General features: G+C 40.3%; 1 protein-coding gene across 8 annotated transcripts in view; it reads right to left on the minus strand.

Annotated features, from left to right (window-relative positions):
* Nucleotides 1–9607: 9607 nt before the first annotated feature.
* The window catches only part of RIN2 (Ras and Rab interactor 2), a 247649-nt gene continuing 231484 nt past the window's right edge, over nucleotides 9608–25772 (minus strand). For all 8 annotated transcript variants that reach the window (XM_036009482.1, XM_036009483.1, XM_036009481.1 and 5 more), the window contains 4 exons: nucleotides 19843–20148; nucleotides 18242–18373; nucleotides 14206–14369; nucleotides 9608–11436 (listed from right to left, as the gene is read on the minus strand). In XM_036009482.1, coding sequence (XP_035865375.1) covers nucleotides 11113–11436; nucleotides 14206–14369; nucleotides 18242–18373; nucleotides 19843–20148 — 926 coding nt within the window. In that variant the 3' untranslated portion in view covers nucleotides 9608–11112. The remainder of the gene's footprint in view (nucleotides 11437–14205; nucleotides 14370–18241; nucleotides 18374–19842; nucleotides 20149–25772) is intronic.

Raw genomic sequence — 25772 nt, forward strand, 5'->3', positions numbered from 1 at the left:
AAAATAATTGAAGTAATACCCCCAAAAGTATAAGAAATAAAGAGAAAGTGTTACCATAAAACAGTCCTCAGAGTGCCAGAGGAGTCTCCACTCCTTGGCCAAGATGGTGGCAGGGGGAAGTTCTTACACTGAGCACTGAAAACTAAAGAGATGTGAATGGATAGGGCTTCAGGGTGCTAAAAGATAGAAAGATGAATGGGTAGGGTCAGGAGCATGCCAAAATCTAGGAAGATCATTAGATTAGGAAAAGCCCCCCCCCCCCCCACTCGTTCCTATAAGAACTACAGGCTTGAGCAGGAAGATGGAGATGGTCTTTGAGACTAGAGTCCACCACTCTCCCAGGTTGTGTGGCACCTCTTTTCCTTTTGCATCAGCACCTACCTCTGAATTTGGCTATTTGTGATGGCAGGCAGCCAAACCTTGATTTTTGTTTGGTAACAGTAGAAATTAAAGCTCAAAAAGAGGGTAGGAAGCTCAATCTAATAGGTCCAATATTCAAATAATAGGAATTTTGGAAAGAGAAAACAAAGAAAGTGGAGGGGGAGAAATTATCATTAAAAAAAGTTCTCAGAATTAAAGAATGTGAGTCTAGATAGTGAGAGAGACTGTGAGTCTTCAATACAATTGATGAAAAATTCACATTGAGACATATCACTGAAATTTGAGAACAGTGGGCATAAGGAGAAGATTCTAAAAATGGAAGAAAGGTATATCAGTTAGCTTTTGTTGTGTAACACCCAAACTTAGTGACAAGATAATCTATGGGTGGCTTGGCAGTTGTGATCTGAGCTGGATGCATGATGGTCGTATGGTCTAAGAAGCCTCACTCGTGTGTCTGGGACTTCCTAGGATGGCTGGGACTTCTCTCCACAATCTCTTATCTTCTAGGTAACCAGTTTGGATTTGTTTAGAAGGGTGATGGAAGGGTTCTCAGCAGCAAGAGAGGGCCAGACCAATGTACACACTTCAAACTTCCACTGGCATCATGTTTGTTATCGTCTTTTTTTCTTTAACCAAATAAAGATAGGGCAAAATTATGTGAATAAACCAATGTTATACAAAAAAAGTATAGGAGGGCTCAGGATTGTTCAGAATTATGCCTGGAGAAATGGAAGAGTTCTATAAGATTTACCACCACTTTCCTTTGCAGTCATTGCCTGGTGAGTCCAAAGGATCTCACTCGCATTTCCAAATATGTTTTAGTCAGTTCATTCCTTGGTCACCATTTTCCAGGAATTTTTAGAATCTGGTCACCATTCAAAATGATTATTTCTTCAACATTTTCTGTTTACTCTTTCTGGAATTCCTGTTATTATTGGACCTACTAGATTACGCTCCCCCCTTTTTCAGAGTTTTAATGTCTACTTCCTCTCTCTTTGTCTTTATTTCTTATACTTTTGGGGACATGGCTTTAGTTATTGGATTTTTAATTTGTAATAGCATATTTGCAGTTTCAAAGAATTTATTTTTTCCTCTGAATGCAATTTTTGTAACATCTTTTTCTTTTTTTTTTCCATACATGAAAGTCACATTGCAAAGGATGTGGACACAGGGAGGAGTGATTTATTATTGTTATAGTAAATAACAATAATAATCCGCCATGCCAATATAATGTTTCCATAAGGCAATTGTTCTCAAGGTTTTAGCATCTTTGCTTTTAAATATTGTTAAACAAATAAATTTTTACAATTACCTAAACTCAAAGAATCTCTCTATGAGTGTTAGTTACAGTGTGATGGTTTTTATTTTTCTGTTTATCCCAGTTATATTTTTGTTTGATTGTTTTTATCTCTGTCTTTTGGAGTAGAGACTCTATTCAAATAACCAGTGACTTTTAACTATTGATAATTAAATGTAAAGCACCACAAAGCTTATTGGAAGCTGTGCATATACATTTAATTAAATATATCTTCCATATTTCTCAAAATTGATGAGTAAAATGGCCCTATAATAAATAGATCCCCTGGGAATGAAATGCTGTTAAAAGGAAGTTAGCTGTTCTTTCAGAAAATAAAAAGCTCATAAACTTTCTACATCACATACAGACAATGTGATTAATTATGCAGACTACATAATGATGTCCCTTGGGCATGTGTGTACACACTCATGTATGTGCACATACACGAATGTGTGAGCAGCTGGCCAAGACAGAAAGAACCTTCTGACTCAGCCTTTTATAGCAACAGCATGCCTATATTTGTTTATTTGTATCAGCTGCACAAATGTTATTGACCCCAATATGCCTGAACTAATACTTTTCAATCACACTATAATGTGCATGAGGATCATCTGGTGATTTTATAAAAATACCGATTCTGATTCAGCAGTTCTGGGAGGGGCCTGAAGTCTCACCAACCCTCAGAAAATGTGATGTTTGGTCCATGAACTGGATTTTCAGCCGCAAAATCTTAAACTGCAAAATCTGAAAAGAAATTTGAAATTTGCCAAGTATTATACTCAATATTTTCATGTGCTTATAAAAAAAATAGAAGCTATCCAATATTCTAGTTTGTTCAATTACATATTAATATTTACTTCTGATGGTTAGTCTTTGGTGGTTTATTGTTTTTTGCAGTTTTCTTTCTTTAAGTTCGCAGTAGATGCCTAAGTCTTTTTTTCATGAGATTGTATACCAATATAGTGCCATGAAAAAAGGGGAGTGAGAAAGATGAAATTTAATAAAATTGCAATCTGATATACAAGTCCACTCTCATAATTTGTAGACATGACAAAAAATTGGAGCAAGGATATCAAAGAAAAAGAAAAATACCTTTCCCTGGCTGGTGTGGCTTAGTGGGTTGAGCAAACTGAAAGGTCACTGGTTTGATTCCAGGTCAGGGCTCATGCCTGGGTTGTGGGCCAGGTCCCTAGTTGGGAGCATACAAGAGGCAACCAATCAATGTGTCTCTCCCTCTCTTTCTCCCTTTGTTCCCCCTCTCTAAAAACAAATAAATAAGTAAATAAAATATTTTTAAAAGAGAGAAAAAGACCTTACGCTTTTTGGTAAAGCAACATACTTTAAGAGTAATCCTGTTAAATGTCACATGTGTATATGTAAATATCTAAATATATAAGTGAGTGTAATAAAATAAAAAGACATCCTGTCTGGTGTGGCTCAGTGACTGAGCATCAGCCTGTGAACGGAAAGGTTGCTGGTTCAATTCCCAGTCAGGGCACACGCCTGGGTTGCAGGCCAGGTCTCCAGTTGGGTCGGTGTGAGAGGCAACCAATTAATGTATCTCTCACACATTGATGTTTCTTCCCCTCTCTCTAAAAGTAAGTAAACAAAATCTTTAAAAAATAAAATAAAAAGAGGAAAATTTCTCAGAACTATCACAGACTATAACAGTTACACTTTTACTTAAGTAATAATTTCTTTATGGGAAGTGCTACCATTGACTCTCATGGGGGCAAAGACAGTTCCTCTACGTCAAAAGTCACCACTGGCTGTGGATGCTGATGATGATTTTGGCCAGTAGAAAATACTGGGATGTTACTCCCAATTTAGACATACACATTGCCATCATCACCACCATCACCATCCCCACCTTCATCAGCAACAACAAACTTAAAGGATGGCATTTACTTTATTTTTAACCCTCCCACACTGGGCATCCCACCCCAATATATTTTTCTTCAGCCTTTGATACCTTTAATGCCTTTCTTCCAATTCACAAAACAACTCCCTAGCAGATAATTAACATGAATGAGAAAACAGAAATAAACAGTAGTGGAAAAATTCCCAAGTTGATTATCTAGTGATAAAAACTAATATTTAATGTGTGTATGGTGTGCAATGTAGTGTTCTAAGACTTCACACAGATTCAGTCATGCTGTCCTTGTGGCACTCTGATGAACCAAGATGAGAAGTACATGTTTGACAGTGTGCACATGTGTATTTTTTGAGGATGTAAACTGTGGATGTCATTTTATTTACACATATAGTTATATGTTTTAACTTTCTAAATCATTTCTAGTTGCTATGCTAGAACTACACTGTCCAATATGGTAGCCACCAGCCACATGTGGCTAATGAGCATTGGAGATACAGCAAGTGTGAAGTGAGATGTGCTATAAGAGCAAAATGTACACAATATTTTGAAGACAATTCTAAGAAATAAAAAAACACAGTTCTGGCCAAATGGCTCAGTTGGTTGGAGCATTGCTCTGTATACCAAAAGTTTGCAAGTTTGATTCCCAGTCAGGGCACATTCCTAGGTTGCAGGTTCCATACCCAGTCAGGGTGCATGTGGGAGGCAACAGATCAATGTTTCTCTTTTATATCGAAGTTTCTCTCTCTCTCTCTCTCTCTCTCTCTCTCTCAAATCAAGAAAACATATCCTTGTGTGAGGATTAAAATAAAATAAAGTAAAATACCTCTTTATTACTTTAGAATGATTATTGAAATATTGTATTTGGGACATCATGAATTAAATAAAAGATTATTAATATATTACTAAAATAAAATAAATTATTAGTAATATATGATGTATTACTGTTCATTTTACTCATGTTTTTCTTTTTTTTTTTTTTAAAGTGGCTACTAGAAAATTTAAAAATGACCTATGTGGTTAGCTCATATTTCTATAGAATAGCACCATGTTAGAAGTACATATCCCATGGTCTTTTGCCAGCTGAATAAGAAAAGATTGAGAGCCTACAATTGGTTAGGTGTTAGTGGGCCTAGACAGGTCTTACTACTCCTAGGTGTGTTTCTATATTAACACCTGTGTGTTGATTTAAACCAGTGGTTCTCGGCCCTGATTTTTCAGTGTAATCGCCTTGGAAGTTTCAGTAAATGTGCAGCCTGGTGCCCATCTGCAGAGAGTTTGATGGTTTGGGAAGTCTGGGCATCGGAAACTTCACAAGCTTGTAGGTGATTTGAAGAATTGTCCAAAGCTGAGAACCAGATCTAAATAGGAACAATGGACTTGGTCCTGGTTATGGGCAGGGTGGGCAGACAAGATTTGCATTGGGGTCTGTTTCAAGCTTTGTGTCTCTTGTTGGAATTAGGGAAACAAGTTGTGAAAAGGATATGGCAAAATAGAGCCCCACATTTTGTCAAAGAGCTTTGTAATAGCTCTCATTGAAAACTGAGTGAGGGAAAACATGCAGTCCAGAGTAAGGGGGAAGAAATTGTCATTTCTCAAAGGGAGAAATGGAGCTAAATGAGGGGGAATGGGAAGCCATAGGCAAAAAATGCCTCAGTTATGTGAGGTGCTATTTGCCCCAGAAAACTGAGGACTGATTACTGAGGTGCCAACCACCACCCCTGATCTCTGTCCCCCAACCCACTGCAGCGGCTGAGAGAGGCGGACCCAGAGGAAAAACCACAGCCTTGAGCTGAGTGCCCAGGTCTGTGGTCCCCTTCATCTTCCAGGTTGAACTGAGGTGGCTGACTGCAGTAGTTCTAACTTGTTTAGTCAAAGGAAATACTCAGGTTTATTTTCTAACATTTTATTTATTGATTTTAGAGAGAAAGGAAAGGAGAGAGAAGAATGAACATCAATTTGTTCCACTTATTTATACATTCATTGGTTGATTCTTATATGTGCTCTGACTGGGGATCAAACCTACAACCTTGGCATACTGAGATGATGCTCTAACCAACTAAGCTACCTGGCCAAAACTAAGATTCATTTATATAATGATATTCTAAATGTCTATTATGTAGAGAGTCTCAAAATTCAGGCAAAGTTCACTTAGGAATGGTAGAGTTTATCAGAATCAAGATAAGAAGCTGCTGTCATTCCTCCAACCGCCTTATGTCAATCACAGCTTCCTCAGAGATTTGCTGCAGTGTTGGAGTCTGATGGCAGAAATGGTCACCATTTTACTAAAACTATTGGCCCACCCCTGGCCAGTGTGGCTTGGTTGGTTGGAGCATCATCCTGCAATGGAAGGGTTGCTGATTTGATTCTCAATCAGGGCAACATATCTGGGTTTTGGGTTCAATCCCCAGTTGGGGTATGTGTGAGAAGGCAACTGATTGATGTTCTTCTCTGTCTTTCAAAAGCTGAGAAAAAAAAAGTCTGCCAGTGAAGATTAAAAGAAAAAATTAAAACTACTGTGGCCCAGGCTTTTCTGAATAGTTTTAACTTCCAAGGTCTTTCCTGGCAAAGTCAGTGTTAATATGCCAAACGTTTGTGTCAACTGCTATTCATCCTTTGATATTGGAGAAAAATAGATCCTTCTCAAAAAAAACCTTTTCTCTGAGATAAAACACTAGATATTTTCCTTCTCTTTCCTTCCATCTCTTTTCTTATAATTCTGCAATGTAACATGAATTTTTTTCATATTCCCAACTTCATCAGGGTTAACTAAGTGACCAACAGTTTTGGTCTCAAGTTTACCATTGTGAATGTGGTCTATCAGATACTTCCAGATGATTAAAATGCCTGTGTCCCAGGCACTGTAACATTTCTCTCAGGCATTGGGGGAGTACCCAGGCAGTGCTGTTAATAATCAGAGTTCTTAAGACTTCTGGCCAAGATGGAGGCACAAGCAGAAACACTTTGCCTCCTTGCATAACCAAAAGAAGGACAACAACAAATTTAAAAACACGGTAACCAGAACTGCCAGAAAATGGAATTATATGGAAGTCCAACAACCAAGGTATTAAAGAAGAAACATTCACCCAGACGTAGGAGAAGCAGAGATGGGCAGCCAGGGGCAGAGAGGATACATGACAAGGCAGCAGCTGATAGACCAGGTGGTCCCACATTTGCACGTGGATAAATCAGGAGGAACAACTACAGAGTGAGACAGACTGAGCAATCCAGGGTTCCAGCATGGGAAAAGAAAGCCTCAAGACCTCTGGTTGTAAAAGCCTGTTGGGGTTGAGGCAGCAGGAGAAACTCCCAGTTTCACAGGAGAGTTCATTGGAGACATCCACAGGGTCCTAGAACATACATAAACCATTCCACCCAGGAATCAGCACCAGAAGGGCCCAATTTGCTTCTGAGTAGCAGAGGAAGATACTGAAAGCTGGTGAAGAACAGAGCAAGTGGCATTGTTCCCTCTCCAATCCCTTCCCCACATATTGCAACATAACACAATGACCTGGGTTGCCCCACCCTGGTGAATATTTAAGGCTCCCACCATTACAATGTAGCAGGCATGTTGAGACAAAGAAATGTGGCTCAAATGAAAGAACAGACCAAAGCTCCAAAAATAAAACTAAGCAATGAAGAGATAGCCAACCTATCAGATGCACACTTCAAAACACTGGTAAGCAGGATGCTCACAGAAATGGTTGAATATGGTTGCAAAATAGAGGAAAGACTGAAGGCTATGCAAAGTGAAATAAATCAAAATATACAGGGAACCAACAATAAAGGGAAGGAAATCGGAACTCAAATCAATGGTTTGAACCATTAGGAAGAAATAAACATTAAACTAGAAAAGAATAAAGAAATAAGAATTCAAAAAAAAGGAGAGGCTTAGGAACTTCCAGGACAACATTAAACATTCCAACATCTGAATCATAGGGAGGAAGAGCAAGAAACTGAAAACTTATTTGAAAGAATAATGAAGGAGAACTTCCCCAACCTGGCAAAGGAAATAGACTTCCAGGAAGTCCAGGAAGCTCAGAGAGTCCCGAAGAAGTTGGACCCAAGGAGGAACACACCAAGGCACATCATGATTACATTACCCAAGATTAAAGAGAAAGAGAGAATCTTAAAAGTGCAGGAGAAAAGGAGACAGTTACCTACAAAGGAGTGCCCGTAAGACAATCAGCTGATTTCTCAAAAGAAACCTTACATGCAATAAGGGCCTGGAAAGAAGTATTTGAAGTCATGGAAGGCAAGGACCTACATCCAAGATTACTCTATCCAGCAAAACTTTCATTTAGAATGGAAGGCCAGATAAAGTACTTCTCAGATAAGGTCAAGTTAAAGGCGTTCATTATTACCAAGCCCTTATGATATGAAATGTTAAAGAGGTTTATCTAAGAAAAAGAAGATGATCGAAAACATGAACTGTAAAATGACAACAAACTCATAACTATTAATAACTGAACCTAAAAAAACAAACAAAAACAAACTAAGAAACAACTAGAACAGAAACAGAATCACAGAAATGAAGATCATGTGGAGGGTTATCACTGCGAGTGGGGGAGGGGTTAGAATGAGGGAAAAGGTGCAGGGAATAAGAAGCATAAATGGTAGGTACAAAATAGACCGTGGGAGGTTAAGAATGGTATGGGAAATGGAGAAGCCAAAGAACTTATATGTATGACCCATGGACATGTCCTTGGGGCAGGGGAATGCTGGTGGGAGGGTGGCTGCAGGTCAGAGGGAAATAAAGGGGAGAAATATGGGATAACTGTAATAGCATAATCAATAAAATATACTTAGATAATCAGAGTTCTCTCTCATTTGAAGTCTCTTAAAGGAACTGAAGATGAGAGTTGCCCAATGAAGGCACATTTATGAATGAAGGCATTCAAGGTTGGGCATCCGGACTTTTTGTGTTCTCTTACAGATTTCATTTGTAACTTACTCATGACGTAAACTACTCAACAGGTTCTATTTCTATTCTGTGTCCCTGTAGGGAATATTTGGCAGTGCAAGCAATATTTTAAGAAAAATCCTTGCCTCTGTCTGGCATTCAACTTTTATAACATCTTTAGATTTGGAAATACATTCTCCTCTCCCTCCACCAGCATGTATATTTTTACTCTCCCTCTTATTCCTTCCAAACTACACCAAAATCTGTTTCCTGACAATTTGAGAACTGAGAAATGTCTGCGTGAGGGAAAAAAGTGAAGACACATGTTATGTTGTAATTTTAGCAGGGAAATATTGCCCAATGACAAAACCAGGGGATGTCTTGTGATGTTTTCTTTGCTCACACTAACATTTCCTGTTTTGATCTTGCTTTCATCTTATTAAAGGCTGTTGAGACTGCCTCCCATTCAGATATTGTGGCTTGCTTTAAATCAGCAGGGTATTGATTTCTAAGGATAAGAACAGCATTGATGACCTTAATTTGGAGAGTGGGGCAGACCACTACATAGGTTGACTATTAGTTTTAATTCATTGCAAAAAAAAGCAGGCAGCCTGTTCAGCCGTCTTTCTGATCTTGAAGTATCCATTCTACTGGGTTAGAAAGTTTGTTCAGACACAAGAACTTACAAAGCACATGCTAACTGCCAGACATGGCTCCAAGCACCAGGAATATAGCAGTAAAGAGTAAAAGGGAGAAAACTGTGCTTGAACAATGATTAAAAAAAAAAAAAAAAGACTAAACCTCTGCCCTGCTGATTTTGAAAGAGCATTGAACTCTCAGGGCACACCAGAGGTTGCAAAAGAAGGGGTGGCTTGTCTGCAGGGCCCTTTTGCTTAACTGTGATTGTCTCTAGGTCCAACTAAGCTAATTACTATCTAGGTAACACTGGAAATCTTTCATGTTAGAACACACTTTTCCTTCTGCTCCTTGATTTTTGCCTCATATTAGTATATAAACTGCTGACAGAAGGTAAACTTCTCTGTTTCCTCTCTATGGATTATCTAATCACAAACACTGGCTTGGGTTTCAGATTAACATCTCATTATGTAGTGCACATTATGTTCTGCTTCCCAAAGAAGAAAGACAACTAAAGAATATTTCAAAAATTATTTTCACACATGATTATTGTACAATATTACAATGTATTATGTGCAAAATTCCATTTAAAAATCATTTACAAAAGGAAGTACAACACAGTATGTGCTGAGGGTTCTGGATGTATCACAAAAGCTAACAAAGGAACAATGTACAAAGCCAACCGAATTAGATGACTACACATCTTTACACAGTACAATAACATGTTTTAGCAACTACCTGTGTTACATTGATACAAGACCCTCATACTTTGTGCATCCCTAACCAGATTTCGCAAAACATAAATTTACTTCACAATACATTCTTAAAGTTCAGATGGCCTTTATGGTGCATTTCCAAACTCTTTTCTAAACAGCATCTTATTTAACTCAATGAAAGTCACAGTAGACATTACTTGGTTTCTGTCTCAAATAATTTGATGCTATTAGTTTTGACTTTCGTGGAAAAGAAAAATACGTGTGTTATCCTTATTGTTTTTTTCCTCATGGAGGTTTCAAAATTGTTTCCAAGAGCAAATAACATGGAAAAATTTTGCCAAATCTCACTGCATATTTACAATATTCTCAGCATAAACAGTTCCTTCCATCTCCTCTTCCCACTTTCTTCAAGGAGTCTGAACCTGCAGACTAACTCTTTAGTCCTTTGTTAGAGTCTGTATTTCTCTCTCAGTCTCTCTCTACATTCATTTCTCTCCTGATCCTCAACATCACTTGGTGAAACATAAGATAGCAAATATCACTGAGCGTGAACAAGGTAACAGTACATCAGAGTTCCAAAAGCCAGTGTCAGTAATACATCACTTTAAGAAATCCAGCAGTCTCTCCCCAAAGTTGCTGAAACATCCAGTTATAGAAAAGAAACTTGTAGAATGCAATACTCTCAAATCCAGCAAGAGATTTCTTTTTGAATATTAAATGTTAAAATCACATGCATAATTATAGAATATTTTAAAGTTACAAAAATATTTTAAAAACCAATCCTGACAGTTTACCTGCAACTGCTATAAAAAATTTCTATGAAATATATAAAAACACAAGGGCTCTTTGCAAAATTTTTTAAAAAAGGAAAAAAGAAAAAGGTGAAGGAAGCTATCCAAAGAACTCAGAAGTACCTGACGCACTGCATCGGCCAACCTTGTCAAATGCCTGCTGTTGAATTCAAGAGAAGAGCTTGTACCTTAAATGTTTATTCAGCACATATACATACTTGTGAGTCCACCTAGAATATGGCTGCAGGTAGGTAGCAAACAATCGTAGGACCCTTAGACCATAAAATGCAATTCTTCATCTCTTAAGGAGAATCCTACTGTTTCATGTGTCTCAGCTACCTTTCTTGGACAATGTGGCTAAAGATGCCCTGCCAAGTCAGCCTGTGGATGGCTTAGTCACTGAACTGAGGGGTCTGCAAGGAGGTGATTGCTTTTCAAACACAACCACATGGAAGCCAGAAGGCTAGGTTCCTCACCCTCCTTTGAACACACTGCTGAAAAGTCCCAGGTATCTTCTATGAAGTGGTGGGGTCTCCTTCCCCATTCTGGACAATTACACCATAAGGATCATTCTTGATGCGCTTGTAGACAAAGTGAAAGATGTGGGGTTGTGGCCGGCTGTGCAGTTCAGCCTTGATTTTTTGAGGGTAAGTGTCCTCTGCCAGCTGCTGCCATGTTTCATCAACAAAGAGGAAGAGGCTGTACTCCTCAGGGTCCTCTACTTTAAACTTCTCGGCACAGAGCTGACACACATCCTCGGTGGTGACGTATGGTCTCACAAGGAGGGTCTTGCCCGTGCAGCCACTGTTGACCTCCTGGAATGCAACTCGGAGGTAATTCTGAAGGTGGAAAGAGATATTTGGGCTGAGTGAGAAGGGGGAAACGAGACAGAGTAGTTATAAGCGAGCCTGATGAGATGCAAGTGAGAAGTCTATTTTGCAAACCACTGCAGACTCTGGCTTCTCAGGATGTATAATGCCAGGACATGAGGCCTCCAAGGGCAAGGAAAGAGGCCATGCTAAATTTGGACTGTGGGGAGAGCAACTATATGGACTGAGTGGCTGTATTTTAATTCATTACAAATAGAAGGAACAGGAAATTCATTCAGTTCTTCTGATCTTTGAGTGTCCTTCCTAAACCCTGGTTAAGAAATCTTGGTGAAGACTGTGAATTAGATTCAATACTGGGTTTCTTCCCAGCTAGAAAAACAAACTAATCAGAAGAGCCTGAACCAGGAGTCAGCAGGAAGAGACATGTAAAATGTGTAGACCCAAGAGTATACATTGTACTCACTCTGGATGACTTTTCATGAAGCTTAAGCAAGGGCAGTAATGTTAGGTTAGACCACAAGATAGTGCCAATATTTGACCATGTTTCACCTCTCCAAATGGCAATTTCATGTGGTTTCATCAAATACAAGTAGCTCTGAGTACAATATGGAAAATGTCAGGAGAAAAAATGTAGACTCTTCCACAGGGCTTTGGAGACGGAGGTGATTAAATGAAAAGTGTTGTAGGGGTATAAAAGATGTTTGCAGGCTTGGCACTGTCAATAGCACCAAGAATATGCCATCACAAAATGCAGTAAGGCTTCAATCTCATGGATGCAAAGCCCAAATGAGGTATAAAGAATCCTACACTCATACCAGGCTCTCTGAGATTCTGTGACCCTGGATAACTTCTTCAGTTTCCTCTTCTACAGAAGTGGGGTTACCAAATAAAATAGAGAACACCCAGTTAAATTTGATTTTTCAAACATAAAAGATGCTCCTCTTCTAAATCTGGAAACCCTACTCTGGAGTGAAGGAAAGTGGTGCTCTCTTTCCAGGGTCCCATGCGAGGGTTTACTGGGATGCTAAAAGAGAAATGTCTTTCAAAGGGAAGGACAGTGAGCTCTGCACTGGTAAGAAACTCTGACATTCTTGAATTAGAACTCCTTAGCAAATACACATGCTCCATTTTAACCATCTCTGTCCTCTCCTATCTCAATCCCCCACCCAACACTTGGCCAAGCACTTGGTATGCAGTTATTCCTTGACTTCTGATGAGACCTTTGTGAAAGAAGTCTACATGCTTTGCATTTTACCAGTGAAGAAACTGAGGCACAGAGAGGCTAAGCAACCTGACCAACTCCACACATCTAGTGGGTGGCAGACCCAGTGTTCTAGCGTCTTCACCACGGTGGTGTGCTGCCTCTTCAGCATAAGGAGACTGTGTGTGCGTCTGCGACCCCTGATTTAGGAGTTCATTTCCAAATGGAGTTTTGTGTCTGAGTTTTTGTTTTTACACCCAAATGGACTGCTGACAATTCCCTTTTTGGGTTATATTCTAAGTTGTGCATCTCCTGAGTGAGCAAGGCCAGTGGGAAGGGATGTGGAGAAGGAAGGGGCAACTGTGGCCTCTGGGGGTCTCTAGGTTAGAAGCTCCAGCTGAAGAGAGGGGGCAGAACGAAGGGGTTGGTGGTAGGTTGGGACATGAAGAATGAGCTTTTCTCATTTCTTCTGTTCTTCTCCTCAGAGGGTGTATAGACTATGAGTCTCTTCCTGGGACAGGCAATCACAGTACCCCAAGAGCCTGTGTATGCAAAATGCCTAACACGTGGACAGCTCTTCAACAGCCCAAGGGGACAGGGGAGCACACACAGTATTTATCTTGCTTTCTACATTAATGTACCTGGAAAGGAATTTCTGAGACTACTGCTATCTTAGAAAAGAAGTTGATGATTTTGCCTTTGCAGAAGGGCTGACTGTGAACCAAATGTACCTTTGAGTATTTTCAGAGCACTGAGAAGCAGAAAAGGAAAGGAAGGTGAATCTGAATATGGACATGGACAAATCTGTCCTGCTTAAAAATTCACCACATGGCACATAAAAACAAAATACAGTCAGGTTTTAAAATTTGATTTGAAACTTTCAAAATATGACTCAAAGACATTTGTGGGCTTACTCATAGTTTCATAGTCTTATAAGCAAATCAAGTGTTGTGCTGGGTAAAGATTTCTATAGCCCTAATCTGTCTCTCCTTTTTCAAAAACAAGCTCATATTCCTGGGCACCAGCTCACAGTCACAGGAAATTCCAGATGGGGACTCAGGCAGGACCTGACTGGCTGCCAGAGCTGATGCTGCCAGTGAGATTCTGGGGTCTTCTGTTTTGGGGAATAGGTAGAAAAAAAAGGAAGGGGAGGAGGGAAGGCATTACTGCACCTCTCTTTCTTCTCAGAGAGACCAGGTCCACTGCTGCTATTTGCACTCAGTCTTCTCATGAAACAAAGTGCCCACCACCTGTGCCAAGAACTTCCTCCTTGACTTTCTGTCTAATTAGGTGCTCAGCATCCATGCTGAACATTCTGGAAGAAATCCTGCCTTGATTTGACTTTGTTTCCTTAAGGGCAGCAAAACTTGGGCCAAACACACTTTTTGTTTCTTTTTTAAATATAAGCAAAACAGAGAAGTGAAACAACAAGGTCAGAGGGTAGTTTAAAAATATCTCTTCCACCAGATGATTTGACAAAGGGGAATCTCAGTCCCGATAGTCAGCTCTGCCTTCATGGAGGACAAGGGAAGCAGTGTGCCTCCTCCTACCCCTTATCACCATCATGGACCACATACCTGAAAGTCATCCACTGAGGGGATGGTCCGGTTGGTGGTTCTCCGTTTGTGCCACTGCCTCAGGGTGTCTCTGGTCTCAGAGCTGAGCAGTCTTGCAGCTTGTTCTTCTTGGAAATTCTTTATCAGAGAAAGTGCCCCATAGGCGCTTGTCAAGTAATAGCCTCCTAGAAAGGACAGAAAGAGTGTCCAAGAGTTTCATACTCTGGTGATAAGTGAGTGGACTTACAGAGGCTGTACTTTGTATTTTCCCCATTTCTCCCACATGCATTTCCTGTGGGACAACAGAAGAACACATCCAGAGCACATCCTTCACACCTCCATCAGTCCTTTCATGGAGTCATCCCCACAGACACCCTAGGGTACCCGGGACCCTGCCAAGGAGGGGGAAACTGGCAATCCTGGCCAGCAATGCCCTGTTTTCACTGATGGGATTCCCATTCCAATGGGTGAGACAAACAGAAATCTCTAAATTATTTAAGTGCAATTGTGAAAATGTTTTGATAGAAAAGGTCAGGCCTTTTGGTTGAGGCCTGATGGAAGTTGGGAGGCATGTGAGGTGGCGAGGTCAACAGCTCTGAGGCCAGAATCATTTACTTTAGCAACAGGAGTCCACACATCTCCTGGCAATTTCTTTGGGGCTTTTTTTTTTATTTTTAAGGAATGAACATTTTCTAAGTTTTAAGTAAAGTATATGTTTTGAAAGGACTGCACAATATATGACTGTGTTTGCAATAATATGGGTTCCTCAAAATTTCTCCTTCCTTATTCCTTTTCCTACCTTTACTTGGGAACTAAGGTGACACATTTTGGAAAAAGTAATTTACAAGGAAAAGCAAGTAATGTCCCTTTGAAAGTACATTTAGTAATGATTTCTTATGCTTGTAAAGTGTTAAAAGACTACAATGCTGTGAGGTATACAGAAATGTGTTCACAGTTCCATTCTCAAGTATAATTTGGTGCCTTCTTAGCAACTCACAAGTACTGTGCTATAGAACCACTAGGGGGCGCCCTCAACGTTAATTAAAAATTCCCTAATTGTCACCCACATTTTAAATTTAGAGACATTCTTTGTCAAAATGATGTTGAATCTCCACCAGAGCAAAGAGCAGGGGGTGAGTTTATAAGAAGCAGAGTCTGAGTACCTGCTCTACAGAAGTTTATAAATGTATTAAAGAAAACGAACATGGGTAGTTTATTCATGCAGGAATCAGAAGTTAGTTGTGGTTACATCAATTTTGTGATGGCCAAAGTATTTAGCTGCTAATGCAAGATCGCAAACAACTCTTTTCTCTGTTCAACAACTGACAACAGTCAAGATGTGATTGGTTTACCATCTGAGAAATGGGCAGACCACCCTGTAAATCCCAGCGGACACATAACTTCAGAAAGAAACACACCTTTGTGGTCACTGATAGGGATTTGCTTTTTTTTTTTTTTAATGGCAGCATCACCTAGGCCACTCTGAGTAATACATTTTTTGTGCACACATCAGCCTTTTTGTTTACAGTTATTTGAATAGTTTAACTGCTCACGAGCCAGGAGTAAGTTCCCCAAGGCAGCTCCACATGTGAGTACAAAATTGTGAGTAGCTGATTTTTTACTAAATATTTGCCCCCAAAACAAATCAGCACACAACTAAATATGAAACACAGCAGTACATTTAAATGCTACACAGAATTTTAGGAGAAAGCAATATTGACTTAAATATTCAAGAAAGAGGTGCTAGTATTAGAACTGGGACTCGGGGGTACTGTTACAATCAAGTTTGGGAGGGAGGGTGTTTCCTTTGGATATCAAATTTCAGAATCCATAGCTGTGATCTGCTCAGGCCACTAAAGAGAAAATGCGAAATGCTGGAAATACAAAACTGACCACACTTTGAAACATGTGGATGCAATTAGAGGAAGGTTTAGCAAACTAAAGCCCTACCACAAGAGCTGTGCACTTAAAAGGGGTTCTATGATGCTTTTTCCATAATGAAACTACCTGCTTAAACAGCAGAAAAGAGATGTGGGCTACTGCCCTGCAAACCAAAGAGGGCCTGGGGCAGGCCACAGAGGGCTGGGTTGATGTAGCTCTCTGCTCAGCAGCTTCTTCCTCCTGGTCTGCACAGCTTCAGTTCACTGGAGCACAGGCCTGGTCTGTAACCACAGGCATGCATCCCTGATCCCATGCTCTTACCTACTCTCCCCAAGAAGGCAGCCAAGCTGTCTGAGACATAGTTAAGTGGAAGCAGGCTTAAGTTTAAGCATGAACTCACAGGCTGCTCTATATGTTCACTAACTGGGCCCTTGTATTTCTCTCAGGCATGATTTCTGGAGGTGAGGACAGCAACCTGCTGTGATCATCAACAGTGTCCAGGATAGTGTCTTCCCCTGGGGAAAGCAGGGAAAGGTGGCAGGAAATGCCTGTCTGGATTCCTCAAGCCACAAGACATAAGCCATATGTTTGTCCTAAGTGTACATTGTCAGCAACAAAACGGTAATTTTCTGAGTGAAACTGGCATGCCCTTTCCCTAAAGTGCCAAGAATTTGACACATTTATTACTAGAATTAAACATGATTGAAGCTAAAAAAAAAAACCCAGATGCATAAAAAATTATAAAAATGATGCACTATATAACAATGATGAGAAGTGTAATAATGATGGCTCGAATACTTCTCTTAGTCACTGGACAAATCCATACTCTTTCACCCCTCCTGTCAAGCCCCAGGGCAGAGCAGGGAAGGAAAGTCTCATTGCCTCAGGTTGTGAATAATAGTGAGGGCAGATAAACAGGTGAGAGGTCCCAGGAATGAAAGGGGCTCATTCACTTCTGTCTGGGGTGGGAAGACAACATGAAAAGATAATCCTCACTAACCCTGAGTCAGCACTAACCCTAGAGAGGTGAAAGCTGTACTTTAGGGGCTCCAAGGAGGAGGGCAGACCTCATAAGAAAGCCAGGCAGTAGGAGACTAAAGAACACGTGGGTGGCAATACAATGAAGTTCCCTTCAGGAAAAGTACAAGTATGACACATCCCTGGGGAATCCTATCAACTCCTGGACCTTTTAACTTAATCTTGGACTAAACTTCACTGGGGAAAAGAAAAAGAAAGGTCTATGCTGAGCTCTTAAAGGGACACATGATAATGGGTGAACAGGATTCACAATGGACAGACCCTGATTTATTCTCCTTTAAAAAGACACAGAAACTCACAGCGGAGTCCCAGTTATTTCTGCTTTTCAAGGCTGTGTACCACAATGACAAACATCCAAATTATTTCCATGATAAAATACCTAATCAATGTGTCAAGAGAAAGAATTTCTGCTAAGATATGTTAGAGTTAGGCAGACACAAGAAGGAAAGTGAATTGCCAAGATAAATTGAAAATAAACTGCCCAGATTTTACTCCACTGTTTTTTTTTATTTAAGCAGATACTATTTTTTAAATTAAAAAGAAAATCAATGCTGTTTTCATCTTGAAAACAAACATGTCCTTAAATGATGAAAACGAAAGACAGGCCTCCATCTGTTTCACATATACAATAGCCAGCCAGACATTTCTTCAGGCAGAAATATTCTCTAACAAAAGTTTGATTTCAACTTCCTCTTGAAATCAAAGAAACCATTTCTTTTTCAACACAGCATTTATTCTATTGAACATTTTTTAATTGTAATTAACCAATCTCAATAAAGTAAAATTATGGCAGGGTTACACTTTCTGTGTTTTTCTGATGTTTCTAAATTTCCTACAATAAATATGTATTACTTTTGTAGTTTAAAAAAAGTCAGCAACTTTTAAATTAAAACTGGACTTAACCCTTACGATTTTAATAAAGCTCCCATATAACTGCTAGTGGGAAATGGGTTTTATTTGGGATATATTCCTGGAGTTAGATAGAGGTCGTGTATTGTACAACATTGTAAGTGTACTAAATTCTACTGGATTGTTCACCTTAAAACAGTTGATTTTGTTATGTGAACCTCATCTCAGTAACAAACACCAAAACCCTCCCAAGCACCCAGTTCTTTCCACCTTTCAGAAAGCATATTACCTTCTCCGTGTAACAGCGAAGGATCTAAGAGCTCCATCATGTACTCGATTTCTGTGTCCAGTTCCAGCATATCACACTGCGCTATGACATAGGTCAGGACTGGCAAAAAATCGTCAGCACCATACATCCTCCCTAGGATTAGGAGGGACGGGAAGAACAGGAATAATTTCACCCACATTTCTTTCTTTCATTTCCTACTTGCTGCTTTTATTAGATAGCAAGGAGTCATCCTGGGTAAATGTGCTATTCTTAAACAGAGGTGGGTGTTTCTGGAATCCTGTGTAGACCACGACCCTCCCCACTGCCCATGTCTCAGACCAGACCTCACTCACAATTTCAGAATGAGCCTCTAGGAGTCAATGAACACCGGAAAGATTTTTTTTTCCCCACTGTCATGAATTACATCATTATGCAATAGGACACAGTACTTTTAAACAGCTTAACTTTCAGCAATAATATTACAAACTAATTTACGAAGTTATCTTCTTATCATGTTAACCCTTTGTGTCCTGTTTCCTAATGCTGTCTGTGCAAATTAATAACAAACACTGTGAGAGGACTGAACTCAAACCAGGAATAAAGGCTGCTCTCTGTTCAAGTTGCCCACACAATTTATTTAAATGTGCTAATTCAGCATATGTACAATAGATACACATGTGTAATGTATGGCCAAAAGATTTTAGTCCTTCTTTCTATTGTTCATTACAGTGGTGATTCTTAGCAGGGGTGAGGAGTGATCTTGTCCCCAGGAGAAACTGGCATTGTCTAGAGACATTTTTATTGCTGGGACTGGAGGGTGGGGTGCAAATGACATCCAGGATGCTGGTAAACTTCCCATAGGCAGAGGACAGCCTTCACAACAAAGAATTATCTGGTGAGGATATCATTAGTGCTGAGATTGAGAAACTGTACTTCAGAAGAACATAATCCTGTGTAGATACTTTCTAGGGTCTTTTATAAATGATTTCATGAACTACAAAAAATATATTTTCTATATGTGAAATATGTTGGCATATTTAAGAGGTGATGCTCACATGCTATCATTGCTAGTGTAAGAGCTCATGTATTATCTTTCCTCAACAATTTGAATGCACGCACACTTCTATCTACTCAAAGAGTGGGTATTCGAGCCTGTGTTTTCTCTCAGTTCCTTCTCCATGAAGCAGTTTCACTCAGAGGAAAAGGTACTAGTCATCCAATGAATTATACTAGGCTCCCTGAAGACCTAGAAGAATACGGGGCTCTATCACTATCTATGAGTCATAGTTAGGATCTATCAGGAGCAGCACACGGGAAATCCTAGGGCTTATTTCCCCACTTTATAACTCTTTTGTGAATTCCAATTACATTGCTTCAGCTTGTAGAAAAGAAGGGAGAGCCAATGAAATGGCTGGCTCTAATAAAACTGCACCATTACTGCATGCTCCAAGTTTCTGACATATGCTGTAGACCGTTGACACAAACCCTCACTGGCCAAAATGTAGTAATGATTATTGCTAATATTTCCACTGTACTTGGGGTTGTGCAGGCTTCACCTGTGGGTGCAGACTAGCCTGGTCACTGGCCACATCACTGGCCCTAGTGGGAAATGGCAGCCTCACCTGAGTTGTTCTCCATGACAGTGTAAATAAGCTTGCAGACCCTCAACAGCAGCATGACTTTCTTTTCTGGAGAATACATCTTCTGCATGGTCATGAATTTGACTTTGATTTTCTCCACATCCACAAAATCAGGGGTTGGGGCGAAGACCCCCAGCTCCTGCGGATTCCTCTGCCGCACAAGCTGCAGGTTCTCTTTGAGTTGTTTCCATGAGCCGTCAGCCATGTGGAAGTCTCTCAGCATGGCCTCCACGTGCCCCTTCAGGGGCTTCAAGATGCACTTGTGCATGGCCTTTTCCAACACCACATCTGCCAAAGAAAGTGCAGCTAATGTGACCATTGTCTGAAGAAAGAAGAAATGTAGGTCTGTTTTCTTGGAATGGACCTCTATCTGCAACACTACGCACTGGTTAGAGGGCAGACAAGTTATAACTACACACCCACCTGCCCAACAAAACTTAGCAGCACTGTCACACTCCCACCTTTCTTCTGTAAAGCCAGGAAGAAAAACATCTTCCCTGATGAATTCTGTTTCTCTTACATAAAATCAGTGCAATTAAATATATTTAAACTGCTTTTATGCCTTCTCCTCCAGAAGCTCAGGCTTCTGGATATTCTAGAGGATCTTTTTTTGGACCTAGTTCTTCTACTGATTGAGTTGATAGGTAAGCAAATATTATTTTCATGAAAGGACTTTCTAATAGTGAGAATTCAAGATCCCTTAAAGTATTTTTCTGAGGAAATACATTCAACTAAATATACATGTTATCTTAGATTGGATTCTGGACCCAAACATAATTCTTTATTTCATTTGCTGTGAAGTACATTAGTGGAACATTAGATGAGATTTGAATAAAGTCTGCATTTGTAACAGAATGTTTCTGATTTTAGGAAATGCACACTTAGGGTAAGGACACAATGTCTGCAACTAACTCAAATGGTTCAGAATAAGGATGGTGTGTGTGTATGTGTGTGTAAACAGAGAGAGAAAGAATGATACAAACGTGACAAAGTGCTAACATTCTGGGAATCTGGGCCAGAGGAAGACATAATCTTTAGTACTATTTTTGCAACTGTTCTGTAAGTAAAATTCTTTAAAAAGATTTTACTTATTTAGTTTTAGAGAGAGAGGAAGGAAGGGAAAAAGAGAGGGAGAGAAACATCAATGTGTGGTTGCCTCTCACATACCCCCAACAGGGGACCCAGCCCACAACCCACACATGTGCCCTGACTGGGAATTGAACCAGCAACCCTTTGGTTCACAGGCTGGCACTCAATCCCCTGAGTCACACCAGCCAGGGCTGTAAGTAAAAATTTTTTGAAGTATGTTTTTGTTGAGTTAGAAACACCTTTAGGTATGGGAAGCATTATTTCTCCCTCTTTCTTCAGGTGGTTGCCCAGTGGAGCAGCTTTCTTGGCTGACAGTAACATGACCAGGATCATAGGTCTGGGGATCCAGACAGAAGATGATTTGTGCCTTTTCAATATCAGCTTGTCAATCTCAAATGTTTGCACATTCTCATCAAAGCTACCTAGATAGTAATCACACCTCATATCTGAGACTTTAATGTGATTTCTTTGTGGAAGTCCATGTATCTGCTTACTTATAAGACTGAGAATAGTTGTTATCTTTCTGGCCTTTGAAATTCCTGACGCTGGACCAGATCACACTGAATCCAAGTTATCATGTATTATGAGAAGGTCAGGGACAAAGAGAAATCTAAGTCAGACACACAAACATCAAAAACAACCTTCCGCCCTGCTTGGTGTAGGTCAGTGGATTGAACGCAGGCTGCGAACCAAAAGGTCGCCAGTTTGATTCCCAGTCAGGGCACATGCCTAGGTTGCAGGCCAGGTCCCCAGTGGGGGCCACAGGAGAGGCAACCACATATTGATGTTTCTCTCCCTCTCTTTCTATCTCCCTTACCCTCCCTCTAAAAAAACCAACCAAACAAACAAAAAAAAACCACAACTTTCCCACAACCCAAGGGTTAAAGGATGCCAAAAGTTATTGCTGACCCCACAATGATCAGCTTCCCCTGTCCAAGCTTCTCTTTGTTCCTCCATCTCCATATCCTATCTGGGAGATCTGCTTAACTAGAGAGCTTTATTCAACTGTAGAATTCAGGTTGAAGCAAAAGAGGTTATAAAGTAAGAAGAAAAACATTTTTATTTAACATTTCACATTGGTTTCCATTGGTTATGTTGTGTTAATAATATGCAACTTCATAGCATCTTTGACTTTACTTTTTTATTACAATGAAAAATCAATAATAGCAATTAACATTGAGCATTCAGTTGGTTGGGCTGTGCTTTTTTTCATTATGTCATCTAATTCTTACAACTCTGTTATTTTTGCATAATACTGATACTATGGCCATTTTATACAGGAGGAAACTGAGACTGAGAGATGTCGAATCTTTCAGGGGGTGGGGAAAGGCACGGGTGTGGTCCAGGGAGAGACTTGCCTTTTTAGTCCATTTTTAAAGGCAATTATTTAGAAATAAGACTGCTCTTTTTGCATTGATTTCAAGACTTTACTCCTCCTAACCCTCCTCTCCAAGTCCTTAATAAATAGAACAACTATTAAAGTCCAAGGGATCTGGTACCCAGCTGGTTTTCTCCAATAAGAAAAACAGGTTCAGTTCATAAAGGGAGAGGGTACAATGATCTAAGTGAAAAAAGGAATGAAAAATCTTTCAGAATGAGAACTAGTTCAGAAAAACAAACAAATAAACAAATAAAATAATCCAGAATGATCACGTTTCATATATATCACTATCTGTTGTTTTTTATTATCTCTGATTGCTTAAATCCTAGAAACAAAATAGTTCAAACTAAGAACAAAGACACCATTTTAGGCAGTGTACATGTACTGACTCTTCAAGTCTCAAACAAGCCCTATGGGGGCTCATTTCATAGATGAGGAAAATGAAACCCAAGGAGATCAGTGCCACACCCTTAGCATGAGGGAGAGTCAGAATTCGAACCCAAGAAACCTGGTTATGTGAAGTGTATTTATCCACCAAAAAAACATACTAGAGAATTGTTTGAGCTATATACAATATTGTAAATTTTAGAAACAAAATGTTAGCTGAATGATCAGAACTGAAAACAAATTTTCTGAAAATATTTATACAGATCCCATCAACTGTCCCCAAAGCTTACCCATAAGGGGAGATAGTAAAGAACATGGCAGTGGCTTGAATGCTTCTTGCCTTAATGAGACCTGGTGTTGTTATTTGTAGGAATTGTTAAATGTGTTTCCCTCCCATGCTGTGGGTGATCACTCTCCTGTTAGGAAAGCAAGACAGAGCCTTCTCCCTTTTGTCACTCCAACTGACAGCATTCGTTTCAGAAAAGGCTAGAGATCAGACAGGGAGTCATCACAACGCTGGCCGTGCTTACCCAATGCTGTCTAGGGGGAAGTGAGAGCCTGAGAGGTGAAGGTAAAATCCAGAGAAGGTGAAATCTTACAAAGCACTAGGAGCATGAGGCCTGGCAGCCAGCTGAACTCTATCTTTCTAAGTGACCTTGGCCAAGTCACTTCATGTCACTCATTGTCATTGCCTCAAACTTCTGAACTGCCATCAGAATCATTGCCCATGGAAGGCAAGACAGAACTAGCAGTCTGAACCTGACTGATTGCTAAAACAGAACAAAATAATCATAAATATTCTCCAGGGGATTCCAATAGAAACCAGAACCTAAACAACATGATACTCAAAATGTATAGTTTGCAACCTAAAGTTACGTGATAAAGGTAAATGATGAAGTTAGGTCATATGGCCTCTTGGTTTATTAGAGTTCTAGCATTCTGATAATTTTCAAAAAAGTAAAGTAGTAAAAAGAGAAGCCCATTATAAGAGATGGGAGCTCAAATTATGAAATTTAAATATTTATAATCGCTGACATTTATTGGGCATCTATTGTGCAGTTCCTATTCTAAGGGAGCTATGTATATATGACCTCACTAGTGCTAATCCTCAGTTCCACCCTTTGAAGTAGGAACTAGTGCCACCCTCACTATGCACCTGGGCATGGGGCTTAGCAGTCAAATTACTTCCCAGGATGGTGGAGATGAGATGCAAGCCTGGTTGTTCCTACCGCAAACAAATCAGGAGATGGCATGATGGGCCTCCCTCTGTACAAGGGCAAAATAATTTTTCTTTATGTGTTAACGTATTTTCCTTTGGCTGTATAATTGGATTAAGAATTGGATTAAGGATTAGAATTGACACTGCATGGTACTCAGTGAGTTCCAAGCACTATTACATACTTTCCAACCCTTCGACTGAGATGATACATAATCCCTATTCATCTTAGTGTGCATTCTCTCAGAAGCTGACCTTAAGACCAGGACTTGAATATGAGTAGTTCATCTGGGAGGTGATCCCAGGAAACACTGGTGTTGGACTGCTGAAGTGAGACAAGAGGGAAGGCAGCCAATATAGTGTGTTTTATTAAGCTAGTCATCACTGGGGGCAGTTGGAGCTCACTCTGCTGGGAAGTCCAAGACACACCTCAGGGTTGCCTCACTGGAGGAGAAGCAGCTGGGGCATTTATACACCTGCTCCCTTTGGTCCTTGCTTGAGAGCTGCTCCCGAACATGGGGGAAGGCATTTCCATCCACCTTGGTGGCACAAGAAAGTGTCAGGTAAAATTTCGCAGTGTCAGTGGAGCAGGCACAATGGTGTCTAGTGCGCCATGTTACATGTGAAGAAACTGAGGCACAGATATGTGAAGACATGATGAAGCACACACAGCTCAACAGCAGAGCTGGGTCTTCCGGCCAGCAGTCCAGCCTGAATGCTTCCTCTGAACTACCCACATGCTCCTGCCTCTCAGCCGAGAAACTGATTCTTTCCATCTCAGCACAGCTGAGATGTGACACCCAGGAAGTCAACAGCACTTCGCTATACTCCATCCAAACTGCTCATAAAGCACATCACTTGGTGTCTTAGTGGTCCTCAAGGAAGCTGTGAAGTTCAAATGAACAGTTTTCTACTTTGTGACCTTGAAGGAAGAAGATGACCTTTCTAGGCCCCAGATTCCTCATCTATAAAATGGGACCACTCAGAGGGCATTTGTTGGGAGGGCTGGGTGAGAGCTCACAAAATGAGCAGCATGTATGCACCTAACACCTACTCCCTGGGCAAAAACCATTAACTCTCTCTGTTGCTTTTTGAATATATGCTATATGCCCTTGAAAAGGGATACCTAGTTTAATGATTCAGGCCTGTTTGGTTTTGTGGTTTTTTTCTTTCTTTCTGTTAACTGTGGTTTGCTTGGTTTTAAATGGGAACTGAAAGTGCTTTGATAAATTAATTGAAAAGCCACCTAGTTTCCTGTACATCTTTCTATTTTTCATGCTCTTTTACTCTTTCTCAGCCCCACCCACCCACAGGTTCAAAGAACGAAGATCGGAAGTCCAGCCCCTCTGGGTTTTCCTTGCCCTGAGTGTTTTGTCACAGCCTCATTCTGTCCCTAGCAGCTCAAAACCACAGATGAGCCAAACATCCTCAGAGACTGTGTATCTTTCAGAATGATGGGAATTAGAGGGCCCCCAGCACCATTTCAGATGAGAAAGTATGTGGTATGAAGGATGGGTTTGGTTTACTAGTAACTCTTTTTGCTCTCTTTCTGGGCCATGCTGCTGTCCTGGCTATATGTCTGCCCACTTCAGGCCCCTGACATCCTTGCTTGTTACACTGGTCTGCAAGTGTTTATGGCCAGCATCTAATTTCATTGGTTGGTATTCGAACTAGAAAGACTGCCAGAGTTCCGCTGGTGTGATCATTCTAAAATGCTCTCCACTATCTTAAAGACTAAGAGTGCATCCCAGGCCTTGCCTTACATTCCTTCTTGCCAGCACATATCCCACAAATGGCCCATGTTCTTGCTGAAGCTAACAGTATTGCAGTCCTCTGTGC

The sequence above is a fragment of the Phyllostomus discolor genome, chromosome 9 (assembly GCF_004126475.2).
Source record: "Phyllostomus discolor isolate MPI-MPIP mPhyDis1 chromosome 9, mPhyDis1.pri.v3, whole genome shotgun sequence".
Classification (NCBI taxonomy): domain Eukaryota; kingdom Metazoa; phylum Chordata; class Mammalia; order Chiroptera; family Phyllostomidae; genus Phyllostomus; species Phyllostomus discolor.